This window comes from Dama dama, chromosome 5, assembly GCF_033118175.1.
Source record: "Dama dama isolate Ldn47 chromosome 5, ASM3311817v1, whole genome shotgun sequence".
NCBI lineage: Eukaryota > Metazoa > Chordata > Mammalia > Artiodactyla > Cervidae > Dama > Dama dama.
The window spans coordinates 115,541,119-115,562,263 of record NC_083685.1 but is presented as its reverse complement, the minus strand read 5'-3'; the positions used below and the strand labels follow the sequence as shown (position 1 = coordinate 115,562,263).

General features: G+C 37.5%; 1 protein-coding gene across 5 annotated transcripts in view; it reads left to right on the top strand.

The window, feature by feature from the left end:
• The window catches only part of KANSL1 (KAT8 regulatory NSL complex subunit 1), a 172,291-nt gene that overhangs the window by 109,979 nt on the left and 41,167 nt on the right, over positions 1 to 21,145 (top strand). For 4 of the 5 annotated variants that reach the window (XM_061144289.1, XM_061144292.1, XM_061144288.1 and 1 more), the window contains 2 exons: positions 7,272 to 7,413; positions 18,968 to 19,072. In XM_061144289.1, the coding sequence (XP_061000272.1) occupies positions 7,272 to 7,413; positions 18,968 to 19,072 (247 nt within the window). The remainder of the gene's footprint in view (positions 1 to 7,271; positions 7,414 to 18,967; positions 19,073 to 21,145) is intronic. The other variant, XM_061144291.1, reaches the window with a different exon arrangement.

Sequence of the window (21,145 nt, the reverse complement as noted above, 5' to 3'; positions counted from 1 at the left end):
AGAGAAATCTCCCAGATCCTCCAGTCTAAATCTGATGTCATAGTTACTCTTCTCTCACATTCTGCATGATTGAATTATTAACATTTGTCTACCCCTTTAAACTCTTTGAGTCAGCATTTTTGTTTGTTATGATTGTGTCCCCAGCAATTAGTATAATCCCTGGTAAATCAAATAATAGATCTTAAGTATTTGTTAAATGGAGGGAAGAAGGGAGGAGGAGTTCCTGATGGATTGAAAGCTTGGCTGAAATAATATGCCAAAATACACAAATCTTATTTCAGTTTCAGAGGTGTAATCTGATTTAAGCAGTGAGACAGAAGGGTCAAGTGTTCAACCCCAAATCTTACCAGGATGAATTGGCTCTGGAACATTTACTTCCTTTGCTACAGAACAGCTCTAGAAAGCTGATATAACCTAGAGTGACAGCCACAGTGTCTTAACCCATTTTCATCTATGAGTTTTATAACTAAAATGTGGGATATTTGACTCTATGGACAGTTTGTTTCTCCTTCCCTGCCCCCCGCCACTTTATTTCCCTCATCTCTGTAAATTTGGGGCCACAGGAATAATGTCATTGAAGTTCTGACTGAATACAGTGTGTTTTAATGCTTTAGGTGTCTTTGAAGCCCAATACTCAAGACACTGAGAATTCTGTTGCTAGTTGAAAACACCTATTTCCTGATTATGTATGCCTCTTAGAGATTTCATCTCTTGTCCTCTTTTGTACCTTTTATGATACAGAATTAAAATCCAAAGTTTATATATATTTATGTAATAATTGTACAATATACATATTGTACTTTACAGTTAAGATTATATCATTTTGTGAATACCACATCCTGTGAGGCTGACGTTGCTATTATTTCTAGAGGTCAATTTACACATGTCTAGGATCATACAAAGTAAATAAAAGTGAGAGCTTGGCTATCTTCCTGCTCTTCCTTCTGTTCTTTTCACATTGCTCTTGAGCTAGGTAGTTAATACTTGTATACACATTTTTTAAATGCTACTCTTAGTAATGTTAAGATTTTCTGTTCTCTACTGTATTGACCCTAAGCCTTAGGCTGGATACTGTGAATCTAGCAGCTGTGTGCTCTGACGTTCGATGATGATCTCAATTTCACGTAGTCTGTTTTATTGATTTTATAAGTCATCTAAAGAACCTAGAGACTTCAGAATGTTGGTGTTTCAGAAATTGTGCACTTCTGGAAGTAGCACATAACTGTTAAATATTTGGTAGAACATGGTACGGTGTAACCTGCTGTGGATAATCATTTTACTTATTTTGTTACATTTCCAGGTCAGGGAAAAGTATAATCCACCAGGATTGTTCTACTGGACTTAAAGATTTCCCATCCTGGACTGGAACTAGGTGACTTAGTCAAAGGCTGTTTGACATGGTTCAGTGCCTAACTTCAGTATTACTTTTAGATAAATCAACTTTTACTGCAGTTTATCTTTGAGAAAAAAGGAAGTGCCGTATCTGCTACTGCTGTCTGTGGCAGCACTGTAGGCAGTGAAGATAGGGTTTTATCAGTTACAAAGAGTTGCATTAGTAATGTGTTTTACAGTCAGTTGGCAGTCTTTTCTCTGTGTGAGTAGAAATTGCTTTCCTTGTTGCTTTTCTTAGTGCTAGTTAAGTTATGGTAACCACTTCTAAGTTAAGTTACTCTTAAGGTGTAGTAAAAAAAAGGTTTTTATCATTGACACCTTTGAAGAGTCAGTGGATAAACTTAGTCCTTACATTTCTTGTGTTGTCTAGTTGCTCAGTCATGTCCGATTTGTTGTAATCCTACGAACTGTAACACACTAGGCCTCCCTGTCCATCACCATCTCCCAGAGTTTGCTCAAACTCATGTCCGTTGAGTCAGTGATGCCATCCAACCATCTTGTCCTCTGTCATCCCCTAAGAGAAGTTTAATCTCCTTACATCAGAGTCCCCATATTGATCTGTTTGTCCTGTACTAAAAAAATATTACCATTAACATTATCATTCAAGAGGATTTTAGAGAGTTGAAAACAAAAATTAATCCCTTTGTTCTCTCTGTTGACCAGCGCGTAACTTGAACTCTAAATTTTCTAGTACTTTCCACTATTTAGCTTTCAAGTGTTTATAAATACCAGAGCTTTCTTAGAGGAAATGACTTTTTTGTTAAAGTAAATAATTATTCTTAGATCCCATAGAGCATCTTAAGTTCTCAATATGTGGTAATACTCTAATCCTGTTTTTAAAAAAAAAAAAAAAACTATTAAAACTATATAGGTTCACATAGCTAAAAATCTATAGAACATACACTATTATACAAATAAATACTCGTAACATAGCTAGCAATGTTACAGTTTACTAGTCATGTGATATTACAGAAGCAGTTATTGGTATTGTATCTTTCCATGGTTCAGTTCAGTTCAGTCGTGTCTGACTCTTTGCGACCCAATGAATCGCAGCACGCCAGGCCTCCCTGTCCATCACCAACTCCCGGAGTTTACTCAAACTCATGCCCATCGAGTCGGTGATGCCATCCAGCCATCTCATCCTCTGTCGTCCCCTTCTCCTGCCCCCAATCTCTCCCAGCATCAGGGTCTTTTCCAATGAGTCAGCTCTTCGCATGAGGTGGCCCAAGTATTGGAGTTTCAGCTTCAGCATCAATCCTTCCAGTGAACACCCATGTTTAGGGACCCCAAAAAGCAATTCATTGTGTAAAAGTTTAATGGATCTTTATCCCATATATGTAGGCAAAGGGAATCTACCAGTAAAATGTTTAATAAAGCAAGGAACAAAATATTAGTTAAAATGACTTCCCACTCAGGTGGTAGTCCAGTACATGTAGACAAAGTATTTTGGTACAAAGTGAGATGAAAGTTCACAGAAAATAACACCTTAGAAGGCATCCTCGAGTCCTGCACAAAATCAGGGCAATTGTTTTACTGATTGTTAGCACAGAGTAAGCAAGAGGAAAGAGTTCAAAGGCTTCTCCGTGTTGGAATCCACATATTGATAATGACAACAGTAGAAACCAGTTCATCATTATATTTACATAAGCATCACTCTGCAGCCTTAGTGACATGTTCTTTTTAAAGCATGACCCTGCTTTTAAATCACTGTCTCTCGTTTTGAGCTGTAAATTATTAAGAATAATAATTTACATTTTGAATATTAGGGACAAAATCTACCTCTGCCTCTGATAAACTGAATTTCTGTAGCATGTTGTTTTTGCTAAGGAAAGAAAAACATAAACTCCGTGCTTGAAACTGTTATTCTTACACTATGTTTTGTGTTCTGATTTGCCATTGGAGTGGCGTAACATCTTCACAGCTCACCTCAGGCTTGCTAACTGTATACATCCCACCTTTGTTAGCAGTTCAGATTTCTGGCCATGTTGCTGGTATTTTGAACACAAAATACTTTTTGGACACTTAAGGTGGGGTTTTCCATTTTTCATTAATTACAACATGACAGCTTCCTACTGAAAATTTTATCTGGTTAGAAACTGTCATATGACAAATGTATTTGTAGAGTTGAAACATGTTCATAATTGGGGGTTGTGGTCCTCCATTAACACTGCCTGTCTTTAATTAGCTTATTAGTCAGGCTTCCAAAAAAAAAAAATACCGGGAATTAAGTTTTGCACTAGTATTTAGAATAATATTTATCAGGCTGTTCATGTTCACAATAAGAAAATTGAAAGGGGCTGTTCCTTAATATTTGAGGGAAAAAAGTGTTTATCTACCAGAGTTCTTAGGAACTGAAATGTTTTAGGAATTTTCTTTTCCTTTTGTATTTTTAAGTTTTCACATAGTTAAAGTGTTTTCATTTCCTTCTTACTTTTTCCTTGACCTCAAACAATAAAGAACAGAAAAAAAAATTCTTTTGTTTAAGATGTGTCAAAATTCAGAACTAATAAATTTCCTCTTTCCTGCCAAGTCAGAGTGCTTGCTGTTGGAACACTGGTGAGAAGGCTTCTGAGCTGAGTTCAGGATCATTGGGAGAGACTGCCAGGATTATTTGTCCACCAAGGGTGACTAAGGAAGACATGCTGTAAATTAGCCAAGAAATCATCTTTCCCCGCTTTGGTTTCAACGTTAGAGTATTATTTGGGCTAGTAACTGTCAGTTGTTAGAACACATTTGTCTGAGAATAAACCTGTCATTAAGTGGATGTTTTGTTAATTTTACTGATCACTTTTTGGCTTCGAAGTGCTGCCTTTTATGGTATTTGACTCCCCTTCTACTTTGTTTTCTTGAAGACTTAGGATTTGTAAAGAAGCAGATAAAAACTGTGGTTTCTTACACATAAGAGTGACAGGAAGAAATACGATTTGAGGAGATTTTATTTAAGAATAATATTATGTGGTTCATGTTAGGAGTGGCAGCTGAGGAGGTTACTGGAGTATCCTGGTGGTGGTTGATGGTGGGGATTGGTACTGTGGCATCTTCAGGAATGAACCTGTGAAACCAAGAGATTTTACAAGATAGGAAGGTTATGAACCTTGAAGAGTAGTGAAAGCTGGAAATAGGACATGAGGGTTGACTAGTTTTATTTCTTTTAGTGAAGGGGAACATTTTTTAGTGCAAGAATGATCCAGAGGTTGCACTTGATGTCTTGAGGTTCTTTTTCTGAATTTGGGCTAGAACTAGACCTGCAGCCAACATTGAACCAGATAATTGTACTAAAGAAGAAAGTATCTCTATATCCTGTGCTTATTTATTTCATCAAGATTAGGGAACTATAAAATGCCTATTTCACTCTAACAGTGGACTGTGTTAAAGTTCACTTACAGTCACTTAAAATGTTCTGGTAATGAGTATGTATAACCTGATTGGAGATGGGGCTAAGGGCAGTATGACTACTACTTTCTTGAAATAGAATTTTGTGGAAGATCATAAAATATTTTGGTTACAGAGTATACCAGATGCCAGGTACTTCCTCTCATATTAAAGTTGCTGTTTTCTATCAGACTTCTAGTTTTTAAAGAGAAGTCGAACCTTACGTAACAGATACAGCTAAAATCTAACTTATCTTTTTCCCCTCCTAGAGCTAAGGAGGACCCTGATCCTGAATTTGCTGTTTATCAGCACTGTACATGTTTTTATGCATTTACTATTTATGTATTGGTAACAAGTCTTATAATTGTGTTTTATTCTTCGTCTTTTTTCTTGGGTGGGGTTGGGCTGTGCAGGGTCTTAGTTGGGGCACTCAGGATCTTTGATCTTCCTTGCGATATGTGGGATCTTTTAGTTGCTTTTTGTTTGTTTGTTTGCTTGGTTTTTGTTTGTTTTGTTTAGTTTTTATATAGTTTTTCCATTCCACATTGTTGAGATTTAGACATGTCGATACATATAGTTATAATTAAGTTGATAAACGATATTCCATTAAATTGCTTAACTACTTGTGTGTATCTATAAAAGCACTTATTTTGTTTATTATTAGTTTTTATATTTTTCCATTCAGCATTGTCTTCTGAGATACAGTCAGGTTGATACAGATAGCTCTAGTTAATTAGTTTCTGTTACTATAGAAAAATCCCTTAAAGGAGTAAATTAGTTTATCTGTTTCCTTATTTTAACAAATTAAAGTGTAGCTAATTTTTAGTTGTTACAAACTATTGCAGTGAACCTGTTTCTTTATGCAGATGTGCAGATTATATTGTCAGAAATAGAATTTCACGATGGTTGAGTACACACATTTTCCACCTAGCCAGATATTTCCAGATTACTCTTTAAAAATGGTGGTGCTAGTTTTTATTGTTGTTGGCAGTATATGAATTACTGTTTTCCACATCTACCAACACTTGGTTTTTCCAATCTGGGTTTGAAATGACGTCTTAATATTTATAATATTTTAACCAAAATCTAACAATACATGGCATATTTTTACGTATTTTTTGGCCATTGGGATTTCTCATGTGAATTTTTAATATGTTCATCTTTTGTTAGATGGTCTTCTTAAACCTCTTTGTTGGAATTCGTTATATATTGTCATTTTAGTTTCGTGTGTTGCAGATATCTTCTGCCAACCAGGTGCTTGCCTTTAACTTTCTTAAATCTTTTGCAGTTTTTTGAAAGTTAGCTCAATTTTTTTGAAGAGATGTAAGAAATTCTTCCCTGCCCTGAAGTTCCAAAGATAATCTTGTTAAGTTCAGCTTTTTGGATTTAGGAATTCCAAAACTAGGGAATTATAAAGAAAGGAAGTAATTTTACTTTTTTCGTGTATTTTTTCACGTAGAGAACTGGCATCTCAATGCCATTTATTGAATAATTCAGTCTTTCCTCACTGCTCGCTCTGCCCATCTCTTATATGTATCCAGTTCTAAGTTTAGGAGTTTTGTATTCTGTCCCACTGTCTTTTTGTCTTTCTAGACTGCCTTAATCATCATAGCTTTACCTTACATCTGCAGTGTTAGGGTTCATCATATTTTCTTTAGAATTTCTCTAGTGCTGCTCTTTTTTTTTTTTTTTAATGTGAATTTTTGAATAAATGTTTGTAAGCTTCCATTAAAAACCCTGGGAGAGGGGGCTAATTCCTTGGTAATCCAGTGGTTAGGACTTTGCCCTCTCCCTGCCAAGGGGCCCAAATGCAACCCCTGGTTGTGGAACTAAAATCCCACAAGCCATGTGGCCAGTCAAGAAAAGGAACAAAAAAACAAAAAGCCCTATGGGGAATTTGATTGGAGCTTTATTTGACTCTGTAAATAGATATGAAAATTGTTGTCTTAAAAAATCTATCTCACCATTTAAGTAGGTCTCTTAGTTTTATTATATTCTATGCAGCGATATTCGGTATATAATGTTAGCAATTGTTAGTGTTGTAAATAGTGCTTTTTTAAAAAGTGAGTATTTTCTACTTGTTAGCTTTTGGAAACACTGTTAATTTGGGTATGCTGATCTTTACTACGCAACTTTGCTGAAGCCTTGGTTAGTTTTATAATTGGTGGTGTCTTGGATTTTCTGTGTAGATCTGTAATCTTTATTCTTTATATTTCTTGAAGTAGAAAATATTTCTGTCTCCTGAGAAATTTTAAAAATTTAGAAAAATTTTTTGCCGCCAGATCAGGATACTTGGAAGGCAGTTTCAGCTAGTTAATTTGGGATGTATCTATATGCGAAGAGTTTTAGTATCCACATCGCCTGTGACATATATACACATCGTCTTGAGTTTTTTTGACACTCAAGTTGGTTTGTATAAGGGCATTTAGATGTTAAAACCTTCCCACTCCCACTTAGCATAAATGTTACTGCTACTCTTGGATTTCACTCAGTTTATTTCCTTTTAGGAGGCGCAGGTCAGAATGGAGATGGGCTGCAGACCGAGCAGCTATTGTCAGCCGCTGGAACTGGCTTCAGGCTCATGTTTCTGACTTGGAATATCGAATTCGGCAGCAAACAGATATTTACAAACAGATACGTGCTAATAAGGTAAGGGATAAGTGTCTGGTCTTTTTCAGCCCAGCTAAAAACTATCATTATCCCCTTTTCCCCATCCCTCAATAACTCTTAACTATGTCAAAGAGAATGATTTAATATGATCTGATATAGCGGTTTAATTTGTTTAAGAGCCTGGTGTTACTTAGCATGATGCAGACAACACTGTTAGAATAGAATATGGGTTTAGAACAAAACAGTTTGTATATCTGGGCTAACAGGGAACAGTTAAAAGGAGGGTGGGGCACGATTTAAGGTAAGCCATTGACCATACCTGCATAATTGTTATATATGTGAAAAAGTGGTGATGACTGAGGGTTTTCATCTTTTTTTTTTTTTTAACTTAAATGTGTTTCTGTTTTGCTGCTTAGCTTCCATTGTTGAGGGAAAATGGATTTTTTTCTGAAAGATAATTCAGGCAAGATTAGATTCTGGTGATTTCATTTTTTCCTTGTTCTTTTTGTGGTGGATTGACTCTTAACCATACTGCTTTTATCTTTAACAGTGATGCTTGTATAATTTTTCTCCTGAAAAATCAAGTTATAAAAATGTCCTCTGCTTATTTAGGGTTTGACTGAGGGATCTATGTACATGGAAAAGAAATCCATTCAGCAAATAGTTGAGTGCCTCCTGTGTACCAGCACTGTTCTCCTTAGTGGCAACACAGGGACAAATAAAAATCCTCCTTTTGTGGTTCTGAATTTCTTGGAAGGTACTTTTGGTATTAGCTTGATGCAGTGAACTCCCTGACTGAACATGTGGGTCTAGATGAAGCATCTTCTGCTTCTAAAAATAAGTGTCATGACACTTTTTTGTCCCACCTTAGTGCTGGTCAAAGCCTTAAGAAAATTGTTATACACTAAAATTGTGAACTGTGTGCATTAATTAGTAGGCCAAAAGTTAAAGGGTGACTAACTGCCAAGATGAACAAAAGAGTGAGGGTTTGAAGTAAAAGTTCTGCAGCCTCCCTAATATATTATATAAGCTTTTATTCCAGACATTATACTGGAGTGTTCTTTGAGCTTCTTCCCCAGATAGAGTTACATGTAATTCTCCAAAAGTTCATTGGAACATAATATAATTGAGGGCAAAGTCCAGAGGATTTAACCTTTAAAAAAAAAATAATAATAAAAATGGGTTCCCTTAGGATAGGGAACATATTAAATCCTGACTAACTTTAAAAATTAGAGCAAATGAGGATTTGAACCTAAAAATATTCACAGAGAATGGTAAATGTTATGCTTTCCTTACCTGTTTCTCACAAAGAAAATTAAGTGAGATTTGCAGAATATCAGCTGGAATGGTGATTTAAAAAAATATCAGGAGATGGCTGAACATGCCTATCCTGAAGAGAAAAACATTCTTGCTCAGTGTCTGTGTCAAAACTTTTATAGCCAGTAATTAAGTGAGAATTTTCATATTTGAGAAGTGAAGTCTCTTAGTAATAACTGAGATTATTAGAATAGTAGTCAGTCATATTTGTTGCTGTATCTATTATATTTGTATACAACTGTATGTATTGTGTGTTTATATATGATCCTCATTATAAAACTGCTATATCTAATAAACTCAAAAATGCTACTGCTTGTAGCGGCACCGTATGTTACAGCTCAGGTGCTCAGTCGGGTGACGCTCTTTGCGACCCCGTGTACTGCAGCACACCAGGCTTCCCCGTCCGTCGGGGTGGGGAAAGCCGCCTCACCGGCTCTTGGCGCCTGCTCAGACTCAGGTCCGTCGAGTCGGTGATGCCATCCAACCATCTCATCCTCTGTCGTCCCCTTCTCCTCCTGCCCTCAATCTTTCCCAGCATCAGGGTCTTTTCCAATGAGTCAGTTCTTCGCATGAGGTGGCCAAAGTATTGGAGTTTCAGCCTCAGGACTGATCTCCTTTAGGATGAACTGGTTGGATCTCCTTGCAGTCCAAGGGACTCTCAAAGAGTCTTTTCCAACACCACAGTTCAAAAGCATCAATTCTCCAGCACTCAGCTTTCTTCACAGTCCAACTCTCACACCCCTACATGACCACTGGAAAAACCATAGCCTTGACTAGATGGACCTTTGTTGCCATAGTAAGTATCTTTACCAGAGTCTCACAGCATGGATACTTCTGTTTTTGATGCATACTTCAGAGAAGTACTTAGGCAGTGTGCCTCAGTTTACAGTCTCACTACCTGTGTGGGAAGATTCTCACTTTTGGTTCCTACTTTATTCTTTAGCTCATAACTCAGTAGTAACGACAGCAGTTTTGTGAAATTATCAAAAATCTTACTGTTGTTCAGTTGCTGAGTCGTGTCCGACTCTTTGCATTCCCAGGGACTGCAGCATGCTTGGTTTCCCTGGCCTTCACTGTCTCCCAGAGCTCAAATTTGTGTCCATTGAGTCAGTGATGCTATCCAACCATCTCATCATCTGTTGCCTCCTTCTTCTTTTGCCCTCAAACTATATCAAAAGTCTTAGCTATCTCTGAATATCTGGAAAGTGATTGATTTGAAGTTTTGTGTATATATTGATTATCCATGTTTTTTTGTTTTTTTTTTTTATCATTCAGGGCATAATGTTATTACACCAGACTTATACATCAGGTGTAATGTTATTATGCCTGGACTTGGTATACCGTTTTTGATTCTAGTTCTGACTTAGCTGTCCTAACCTTGGGAAGAAAAGTCACTAAACACATACTAGCCTTAGTTTCATGGTTTATAACAAGACATTCTAGATTATAGTACTTTTCTTTTTTTGTCTACAGTATGAATACACGTCTTAAAAATTCTGACAGGAAGAATAAAAGTAGAATAATAATCGAAATAATATATCAGGAAAATTTACAGCTTTATTAAATACTTATATGATGTCTTTGGAAACTGTGTGTTAGTTTCCTGGGCCTGCCATACAAGGTTGCACAAACTGGATGGTAAACTTAAAACAACAGACATTTATTTTCTCAGAGTTCTGGGGGCTAGAATTAAATCAAGATGTAGGCAGGACTCTGCTCCTTTTGAAGATCTGAGAGAAAAAGTTCCCTTGACTTTTCACAAGCTTCTGGTGGTTGCCGGCAGTCTTTGGTGTTCCTCTTGTTTTTAGCTGCATCACTCCAATTTCTTCCTCCGTCTTCCCTCTTGGTGTGTCTATGTCTCCAAATTTCCCTCTTGAAACCAATCAAATTGGGATTTAGGGCCCATACTAAACGGTTCTTTGTTCCTCTTTTTATCTTCATTTTAGCTTGATGATGTTTGCAAAGACCCTGTTTTTAAATCAGGTCACATTCATAGGTTCTAGGTGACAGATTTTGGGGGGCAAGCAGTAGACTTTTCCCCAAAGATAATTAACTTATGTCTGATCTTCATGTATCACTATAGTGACAGAAGTCTTTGAACATTTACTATATGCTGAACACTGTACTAAACATTTTGCTGTTACTCACAAATTTAAAGATAAAGGGTCAAAGGGATCAAGTGGTTTGTTCATGGTCATATAGCTAAGTGAGAGCAGAGCTGAGATTTGAGGTTCTGACTCTGTTGTTCAAATTAGCACTTGGCCTTAAATGCTTGACTATTTCATGAGTTACTGGAATGGGAGTTTTTTTTAAACTCCTGTGTTCTAGTAAAGAGATTGGTGTTCTCCTTTCCCATTCTCCAAAATTAGCCAGAGTTGCACAGGCATTTTCACGAAATCTAGGTTTGGTGATCAGCTGTACAGGTATAGTTTGTGTTTGGATGGGGAAGTGGAGGGTAAGATTTTCTTTTTTGGATTTACTCTTTAAGCATGTTAATTTCCTTAAAGTGACCTATTCCAGAAAAGAAAGTATTTGAGAACTGCTGGATGAGTATCAGTTTTCTCGTCCATCAAAAATTAAGTATTGCCTTCCAGGCTGTTAATTATTAGCCTCTTTGAGAATAGTGATTCCTTCTGCTCTGTGAAGAGTGGGTACAGTTACTAGGAGCTCCTCTGTACTCTTCTTCATACTATTATGTCTTAACTTTCACATTCAATCAGCTTTTTTAAAAAGATACTCCCATATATTAGAATGAGAAAGGAAAATAGCATCTGTACCATGAATGATACTATATACAAGTACATTCATGTGTGTTACTTAATGCAGAAAGCACCAGCTTACAGGCTTGTAAGAAGCAGAGCTAAATTTGAACTTGGGGCTCTAAATTTATCTGACCCCAAAGCATTTCCTGTCTAATGCATTCTGCTGTTGTATCCTTTTCATCATGTCTCTAAAGCATATTTATTGAAGAAGGTGAATGCACAGGGACCAAGAGGATTCTATGGGTAAGGGAGACTTCTTTCTCTTAACACACAATCTTCAACATTCACATCTAGTACAAAATATTATCTTTTTTTAACCCTTCTTTTGACTGATCTGTCAGATTCCACAGCCTTGCTAAGGATGAAGGTGTTAATTGGGAATGAGAGGTGGAAGAACTATGAAACTTACAATAGATAAGCTGCTGAATGGGAATAACCTGGAATACTTGTCTTCAGAATTGATGTAAATAGTTGCAGTTCCATCTTAATGGAGTTCTAAGGCCTTGTGGTTAGCCGTGTCTTGCCTACATAGCCCAGGATGATCTTTACATAGCCCAAGACAGTCTTGTGAAGCTGGTCTACAGTGTGCCCACTGATCTATCTGAGATAGGCAGGGAAGTAAGTATGTGAAATTGCGTCTTAATTTTGTTTTACAGATGAAGAGGTGTTTTGGTTTTGTGGGGTTTTTTTTTTTTTTTTTCTTTTTTGTATACAAATTAGTTTTTTCTTTTCTTTCCTTTTTGCTTGCTTGCTTTTGCCCTGTTTTGTAATCAGGCTTAGCACAGTTTCTGGTACCATTTCTTTCTTTTTCAATTTTACTTCCTTCTCTTCCCCCCCCCCCCCCCCCCCCATTTTTAAATGTAGGATAGACTTGTATTTCCACAGAGGAATAATTTGCAAGGATCTGTTAGGACTGCATACCACCATGAGCCTTCCCAATTTCTTTTGTCCTGTATAGGAGTTCTATAGGTCTGGATGATCCAGGAATGGTCCTGATTGTGACTTAGGGAGTGATAGTGAAGGGTGGGGAGACTCTCTGGCCTTTTCACTTTGGCCTTAGAGTGCAGTAGTCTTGAGGTTATTGCCACTCATGGCTGCTGCCACAGCCATGTAATGTTTACCCAGTGTAAACCCTGAATGCTAGGGAATCCCAGCTTCAGGTTGCCATGAGAGGGGTGGAGTGGAACTTTATGGATTTTTCTTTGCTCACAGTGACCTTTCCTTTCATGACTACTAACTATATTAAGTCTATTTTAGGAAAACTTAAATAATCATGTAGACCTTGTTTCAGTCAGTCTCTTTCTTAGACTCGACCACTTTTCAACTCTGACGTCATCTTCTGTAAACTTCTGTTAGAGCACTGTCATTGTAATACTTTGCCTGCCTGTCCATCTGAGGTAGACGAAGGTAAACTCCTTATGAGTGGAATGTATTTTATCTGTTTTCTTATTCTTAGGGTTTCACACCACCCAACACATTGTAGACAATGAATAAATGTCTGAGTGAAATTTATTTCATTATTTATTTCATTTATTTATTTTATTTCACTGAGTGAAAAAATTTTAGCTATTTGTATACTTTTTATTTCCCCATGTTTTAGTTGCTTTTATCCTTTTTGGTTTGAGGTACAGTGTAAAGATTTAATGGTTGGTTTTGTATGCTGTAATGAACATACATAGATTTGGGGGTCAGACAAAGAATGCATATATGAATGGTATCTACATCAGCATAGCACTTGAGTACATATTTACAGAAATAGATTTGATTAAAACTAATGTGCGTTGAAAAGACTTCTCAACAGATAGGAGCTCTATTGTTGTGGCAGAGGCTGGAAACCTTGAATGAGTCTCCGACTCCCTTCCATCCCATCCCAGGAATTATATTTGCATAACTGATTGATTCTGTCTTCAAATATATATACCCAGAGTCCAATCACTTTGGTCTAAGCAGTTGTTCTTTCTGCTTCTCTGTTTGCTATCCACTCATCTTTGTGTCCACATAGTAGCAGATTGATCCTTTTAAACTGTAAGTCAGATCAGTTCCCACTTCTGCTTGAAACGCCAGTGATTTACCATCAGAATGTAAAAGCTGAAATACTCTGAAGGCCCTGCACCACCCCACCCCCACTTACTCTTCTAACTTAAGCTAAACTCATAAACTCCACTCTTTCATTTTACTTCAGCCATACAAAATTCCTTAAAGTCCTTAAACTTACCAAGCTGACTCCAGCCTTGAAACTGTTGCATTTGCTTTTCCTCCAGATATTCCCAAAGTTTGTTCCTTCTCTTTCAAATAATCACTTTTTCAGGGCATTTTACCCAAACTACCTAATATGAAAGAGTGCCTACTGCCACTTTTTAATTCTCTCACTATTCTTTAGTTTTTTAGCATTTTGACACTTTCTAATAGGCTACGTGAATTGGCTTCCCTGGTGGCTCATTGGTAAAGAATCTCCCTGCAAATGTAGGGGATGCATGTTTGATCCCTAGATTGGGAAGAATGCCTGGAGAAGGAAATGGCAACTTGCTTCAGTATTCTTGTCTGAGAAATCCCGTGGGCAGGCTACATACAGTCCTTGAGGTCACAAGAGTCAGGACTTAGTGACAAAACACCACCAGTAAGCCATGTAAATTTTACTTACTCATATATTGTTGATTGTCTTTGTCCCAGTATTGGAATTCTAAGCACTTTGAGAGATGAGTTTGGGCAGGGGTGGGCATGGGAAGAAAGATGTCTTTCTTCCTGTACCCTCAGCACCTAAAAAATGTTGATGAATGGAGAAATGATGGCTTGAATTTGAATGAATGAAAGCAAGAACAAAGAGTAACTGGTTCTAACTTTGTTGTTCAGTCACTCATTCATGTCTGACTCTTTGGGACCTCATGGACTGCAGCACGCCAGGCTTCCCTGTCCTTCACCATTTCTCAGAGCTTGTTCAAACTCACGTCCATTGAGTCAGTGATGCCATCCAACCATCTTATCCTCTTGTCATCCCCTTCTTTTCCTGTCTTCAATCTTTCCCAACATCAGGGTCATTTCTAATGAGCTGACTCTTTGTATCAGGTGGCCAAAGTATTGAAACTTCATCATCAGTCCTTCCAATGAATATTTAGGACTGATTTTCCTTTAGGAGTGGCTGGTTTGATCTCCTCACAGTCCAAGGGACTCTCAAGAGTCTTCTCCAACACCACAGATCAAAAGCATCAATTCTTTGGCACTCAGCCTTTTTTATGGTCCAGTTCTCATATCCATACATGACTACTGGAAAAACCATCGCTTTGACTAGACAGACCTTTGTTGGCAAAGTAATGTCTCTGTTGGATCTGACTAAGCCAGCTTGTATCCCTAGTTCTGCCTTGCCTTGGCCTATTGACATGACCTTCAACCTGTATCCTCCCTGGGTCTCTAAAATGATGGAGAATAGATGGTCCCTTCTAGGATTTTTAAAGCTTTCAGAGGATGATGTCTTTATAGTCTCCCAGATGCTTTTTGGAAATGATTTGGTAGTTTAAGGGAAAAAAATTTCCCTTTGAAAAATAATGTCTGTGTTATCTTGACCTACTTTCTCACCTAAGAAAAATTTATGGTGTAACTTTATATCTAATAGATTCATTTAGGCTCCTAGCTTTAATTAATAATTTAATATTTTCTCAGTAAATGGGAGAGAGGTTTTTAATTTAAAACTCAAAAAAATTATTATACATTTCCTTTCTTGGTGTATGAACTCTGCTATAAATATGGGAGACACGAAAATATTTGTATTTTATCTAAGTCTTCAAGGATCTTACCAATTAGTTAACATTTAAACAGCGAATTGAGGCAACAATAAATGAAATAAATAATTTGGCCTAAGGTTCTGCTCCGGAAATGAGATTTAAATATACAGGATGTAAAGATAAAATCATGAAGCTTTAAAAAGTCTGGCAGTGTGGATAAAGAAAGTAAGGGACTTAGTTAACCAGGGACATTTTCTTGGAAGGAGCTGAGACTTGGCTTTGACAGGCTCTTTGAAAGGATGCGTGACATTTTGGATAGATAAATGTAAGAAAAAGGCAGAAACCGGCATGAACAAAGACATAAGAACAGGTAGTGAGTGGGTATATTTATCTACTACTTTATAATAACACCCACCTCTCAACACCAACAACTTCGAATATATTCAGACATTCTCTAGGAGATAATGTGATTAGTGTCCAACTGTGAAAGTAGTTGGAGATAGCTAAATAAGGTAGGGACAGATTATGGAGGACTTTAAATACCAAGATGAGTTTGGGCTAGCTTTATATAGGAAATGGGGAGGTGGTTTGGGCTTTTAAGCAGCAAAGATGTTGAATGCTGTATTTTGAGAAGGGAATGTTGTGCAAAATAAAAATAGCTGCTTTTTTTTTTTTTTTTTTTTTTTACAAACAGTTTTTACTTTGAAATGGTAAAGTTTGTGAAGTCTATTTTATGCTTGTGATTAAAACAAGAAAATATTTTGCAGAGAAGTTTTTAACCAGAGAAACCCCATTCTGAAGGCTACGGCCAATATTTCTTGCTGTATTAATAACCTCTCCCTCTTTCTGAGGAGTCTGTACCTCATATTCTATATAGGCTAGGTATAGTCTTATTCCAGAACAGAATAAGTTGTTTCTGTTGTTTCTCTTACTGGAGATGGGGGCTGGGGGGTTCTGTTTTCCTTTCCTTTCAAGCTGAGGTAAAATTCCATTGTTCTTTATAGGCTAACCAACACCCTATCCCTCCAACTTTTGCCATTATCTTTACATCTTTTTCATAGAGACTTTTGCGTTAGGAAGAACCCCAGCGACAGGATCATCTGGTTCATTGGCTCACAAGAGCCTATGTCATAATGACCTGAGGAGCTCCACTTGATACAGTCAAAATCTTTAGGCCCTAAAATCTATATTTTAGGATGTTCTCTAGGAGATTCTGATGCTGAGTCAAATGATTGAGTCTAGTATTTTTCAGTTCAGAGCTTGCACTAGGACTTACAGGGAAGCTTTTTAAAAACAGAATACCCAGCTCCTTACCCCAGAGACTCTTAGTTGATTTGATGTTGGATCTGGGCAGCTATAGTTTAATAAGGTTTCCTCCAAGTGATTCTAATGCAAACTTTCCACTTAGAGCCTCTTAATCAGTCAGATCTCCTTATTTTCTCAACTAGAGAGCCAGAGACACAAAGCCTGGTCTCTTGCAGTCCAGTCTTTGTGTTACACCGCATCACATTCTGATTCTGCTCACCTCTGCGTGCATTCACGGACGGTTCATTTGTGTTGCTTTGTTTGGTTTTCAAAGTAAGCCGTTTGGTTGGTACAAAAGTAATTGTGGTTTCAAACCATGAATTTTAAATCATTATAACTAGGCTCAAACACATCTTTATTACTCAAAATAGGAACCATTACAATCAACACATTTTTGCCAGCGAGAAATAAGTTTATTCCTGTAACGTAAAAATCCGTGTTTCGGGATTCAGTGAACTCTTGGAAAGCATTTTCTGCCTCCTGCTGGTTGTAGAAGTGTTTTCCCTGCAAAAAGTTGTTGAAATGCGTGAAGAAGTGGTACTTGGTTGGCAAGAGGTCACGTAGTGAATATGGCAGATGAGGCAAAACTTTGTAGCCCATTTTGTTCAACTTTTGAAGCATTGGTTGTGCCCTGTGCAATTGGGCCCATTCTGTTGACCAGTGCTAGCTTCAGGCATTGCAGTTTTCATTGCATCTCTTCAATTTGCTGAGCATACTTCTCAGATGTAATGGTTTCACCAGGATTCAGAAAGCGTAGTGGATCAGATGGGCAGCAGACCACCAAACAGTGACCATGACCTTTTTTTGGTGCAAGTTTGGCTTTGGGAAGTGTTTTGGAGCTGCTTCAGAGAAGGCAATGGCATCCCACTCCAGTACTCTGGTTGGAAAATTCTATGGTCAGAGGAGCCTAGTGGGCTGCAGTCCATGGGGTCGCGAAGAGTTGGACACGACTGAGCGACTTCACTTTCACTTTCCGCTTTCATGCATTGGAGAAGGAAATGGCAACCCACTCCAGTGTTCCTGCCTGGAGAATCCCGGGGACGGGGGAGCCTGGTGGGCTGCTGTCTTGTGGGGTCGCACAGAGTCGGACATGACTGAAGTGACTTAGCTTGGAGCAGCTTCTTGGTCCAGCCACTGTACTGGTCATCACCGGTTGCCATATAAAACCCACTTTTCGTCACACATCACAATCCAATCAAGAAATGTTTTGTTGCGTAAAATAAGAGAAGTTGACATTTCAAAAACGTTAATTTTTTTGATTTTCAGTTAGTTGGTGACACCCACTTAAGAGACTTTTCACCTTTCCAATTTCCTTCAAATGCTGAACAACTGTAGAATGGTCATGTTGAGTTCTTTGGCAACTTCTCGTATTAGTCCTAAGAGGATCAGGTTCGATGATCCTCTCAATTGGTCGTCACCTTCCGATGACCGACCACTATGCTCCTCATCTTCAAAGCTTTCCTTTGCAAAACTTCTTGAACCATCACTGCACTGTACTTTGATTAGTAGTTCCTGGGCCAAATGCATTGTTGATGTTGTAAGTTGTCTTTGCTGCTTTACAACCCATTTTGAACTCAAACAAGAAAATCGCTTGACTTTGCTTTTAACCTAAAATCATTTCTATAGCCTAAAATAAATATAAAATAAATAGCAAGTGATAAGTCATTAGCAAGAAAACATAAAGTGAGAAATGCACATTAAAATAATGTATAGTGTAACCACATTTAAGAATGTTTTCCAGTATAAAATGGCAAAGTTCAACAATGCAAAATAGCGATTACTTTTGCACCAACCAAATAACTTCTGCCTTTAAAACCAAGCAGGGCCCAAGCTGGCTATGGAGAGGATTTATGAAATCATTTAAATTTTCTTTCTTTATTTTTTATTATCTGGGATGAATGTAAAATCTGAACTTGAAATTGTGGAGCAAGAACCTAATCTAGAGTTATGCTTGTGAGACATGTGTGTTTGAAACAACTTTGTAAGTTTTTGGTTTCTAATATACTTACGGGGTAGAGACTGTTACACCTTTGTTTCACCCAGTGGGTGTGGTTGGTTGCTCAAATATAGTTGGTTTAGCTCCTCAATAATACTCTAGTTCTGTCATCCTTTAGCCACATGTGTGATCAAGTTAACTAGGAAAACTGCATTGCTGCTGTTAATATGGTATAGTCTGGTTGGTGATACAGGATAAAATACCATATTCTCAAAAAGACTCGATCTGGAAAGATGCTACAAGCCATGTTGGTTTGAACATTCATTTGGAAGGAAGGGGAAGCTTGGGTTTGAGTCTTAGGCCTTACTCATGGCTACTGCTAGGCTTTTGTTGAAGTCACTCTTGGGAGAGCAAAGCTGTGCTGCTGGCCTATTTTGTTTCAGAACCATAGGATAAGGGCCTCTGATAAACCAGTCCCCTGCCCCTAACTCTTGATATTAACTCCAATTGAATTTGTAACTTACAACACTTAAGCTGTTTTTCTGTCTGCCCTGCAGGGGTTGATAGTTCTTGGAGAGGCGCCTCCCCCAGAGCACACAACAACAGACTTTCTTCTTCCATTTAGTTCTGAGGTGAAGACAGATCATGGGAATGATAAATTGGTAAGTATAAAAGACAGAAAGGGGGAAATGAGTGAGAATTTGGGTTATAGCTTCAGCACAGTTTATTACAGTGGCTGAAGGAGGGTGACTGTATCCCCTTTTATAACTTAAACTCTGAATTCCTGAAAGGGCAGCACGGGGTCCCTCGTGCAGTTGTGTAGCCTACTTTAAAATTTTTAAAGCAGCTTCTAACTTCCAAGACAGCGCAGCCAGAGCAGGTACGGCATTATGGGACATTACTGGAAATTAGGAGACCGTGCGGCTCTGATGCCTTTGACAACTAAGGTAACTGGAAATTTAACTTACAAAGATGTTGAAAATGTTGTCTGAATTACCCCTTTAATTCTGTAGTGAAGATGAAGCTGTTGTTTTTTCATAATCTTTTGTATCTTTAGAGCCTAGGTCAAACCTCCATCTTAATGATTCCTTGCCTTTTTCTATTTCTCCAACACCAAAATTAATTTTTCCTTCTGAATTCCAAGACCAGTTTTATTTCTTTCATTTTTAAAATTTTCCCCATATCTTGTTTTTGATTTGATCTAAGGAAAACAAATAGGTATGTATATGAATGAAATTGAGTTTAGACTTACAGAAAAGTTGCAGAAGCAGTACAGGGTCCCTGCATACTCTTTCTTCACCCAGCTTCCCCTAGCGTTAACAGCTTGCATAGCCGTTGTTCAGTGTCAAAACCAAGAATTAGCATTCATACCGACTACAGATTTTATTCCCCTTTCACTCATTTTTTCACTTATGTGTACATGTGTGCTCATGCACCCGCCCCCCTCCATATTGGTCCAAAATCCCACATTGCATATAGCTGTTATATCTCATCCAGTGTGTGAGAACACCTCAGTTTTTGTCTTTCATGACCTTGACACAACCGTGCTGGTAAGTTATTTTGTGTAATGTTGCTTAGATTGGAGTCACCGGCTGTTTTCCCATTAAAGGTTATGCCTTTTTTTTTTCTTTGCAGTAATATCATAGAAGTGATACTGTCCTCTTCTCAGTATACCATATTAGGGGTACATGATGGTGGTGATAGCTTTTTCACTTGGTTAAGGCAATAACGTGCCAGTAAAATTAGTATTTTTTCCTTTATAATTAACGACTATGTCATGGAGGGACGCTGTGCATTTTTCTGTTGTTTATTATATTTTAATCCACAGTTTTATCATCCACTGGTAGATTTTACCTGCAAAATTACTGAAGTGATCATTACTGTGGTGTTGACTAAATGGTGATTTTCTATTTTCCACATTTGTTCATTGGAATTCTAGGAAGAGCTGTCTTTTCTCCCTCATTTGTTTATTTAGTTGGTTAGTCAGTTGTTTATTTCAGAAATGTTTTTATGGTTAATTTTATTTTATGGGTTATTAACTACTACTGTTTTTCATTATTCACTTCCAAGTGTCTCAGCTTTTGGCATAGGGACCTCTTTTCAGATTGGTGCCCATGTCCTTTCGATGTTCCCCGCCTTGTATTTTAAGTATTCACTTTCTCCACCCAAAAATATCCCGGACTCATCTTGTATTGTACTTATTCCAGCCCTGGTTCTTTTTTTTGGAGACGAGATGTTTGAGACTACAATCTGGATACTTGTTATGCTCACTGCTACTTGGCGTCATTGCTTCTATCTGAGACTTCTCAACACAGCTAGGAAATACATTAAATACACATATATATTTTGCTTTCTACCCCTCTGTATATGCACTCAAAACCATGAGTTTATACTAATACCAATCTAACACCAATCCCTTCCTCCTCTCTTTCCATACCAATCTAACACCAGTGTCTTTCTCCTTCCTTACTGATACTTGTTCAGTCCTAGTACCATATAAAGTAGTTTCAGAATTGCTATCTTATACTCCTGTGAGAAATATCTTTACTAACTAGAGTACAATATTGTATACAGTGATATATAGTCAAAATTATTTGTATACTATGTATACATTGTATACAATATTGTATACAATGATATACAGTCAAAATAACTATTTCCAGAAGTTATGTTAGTTCTTTTCCTCTTCACACCTTTCAGTATGAGTAGGCAATTATTTTGTAATACAGTTAGGT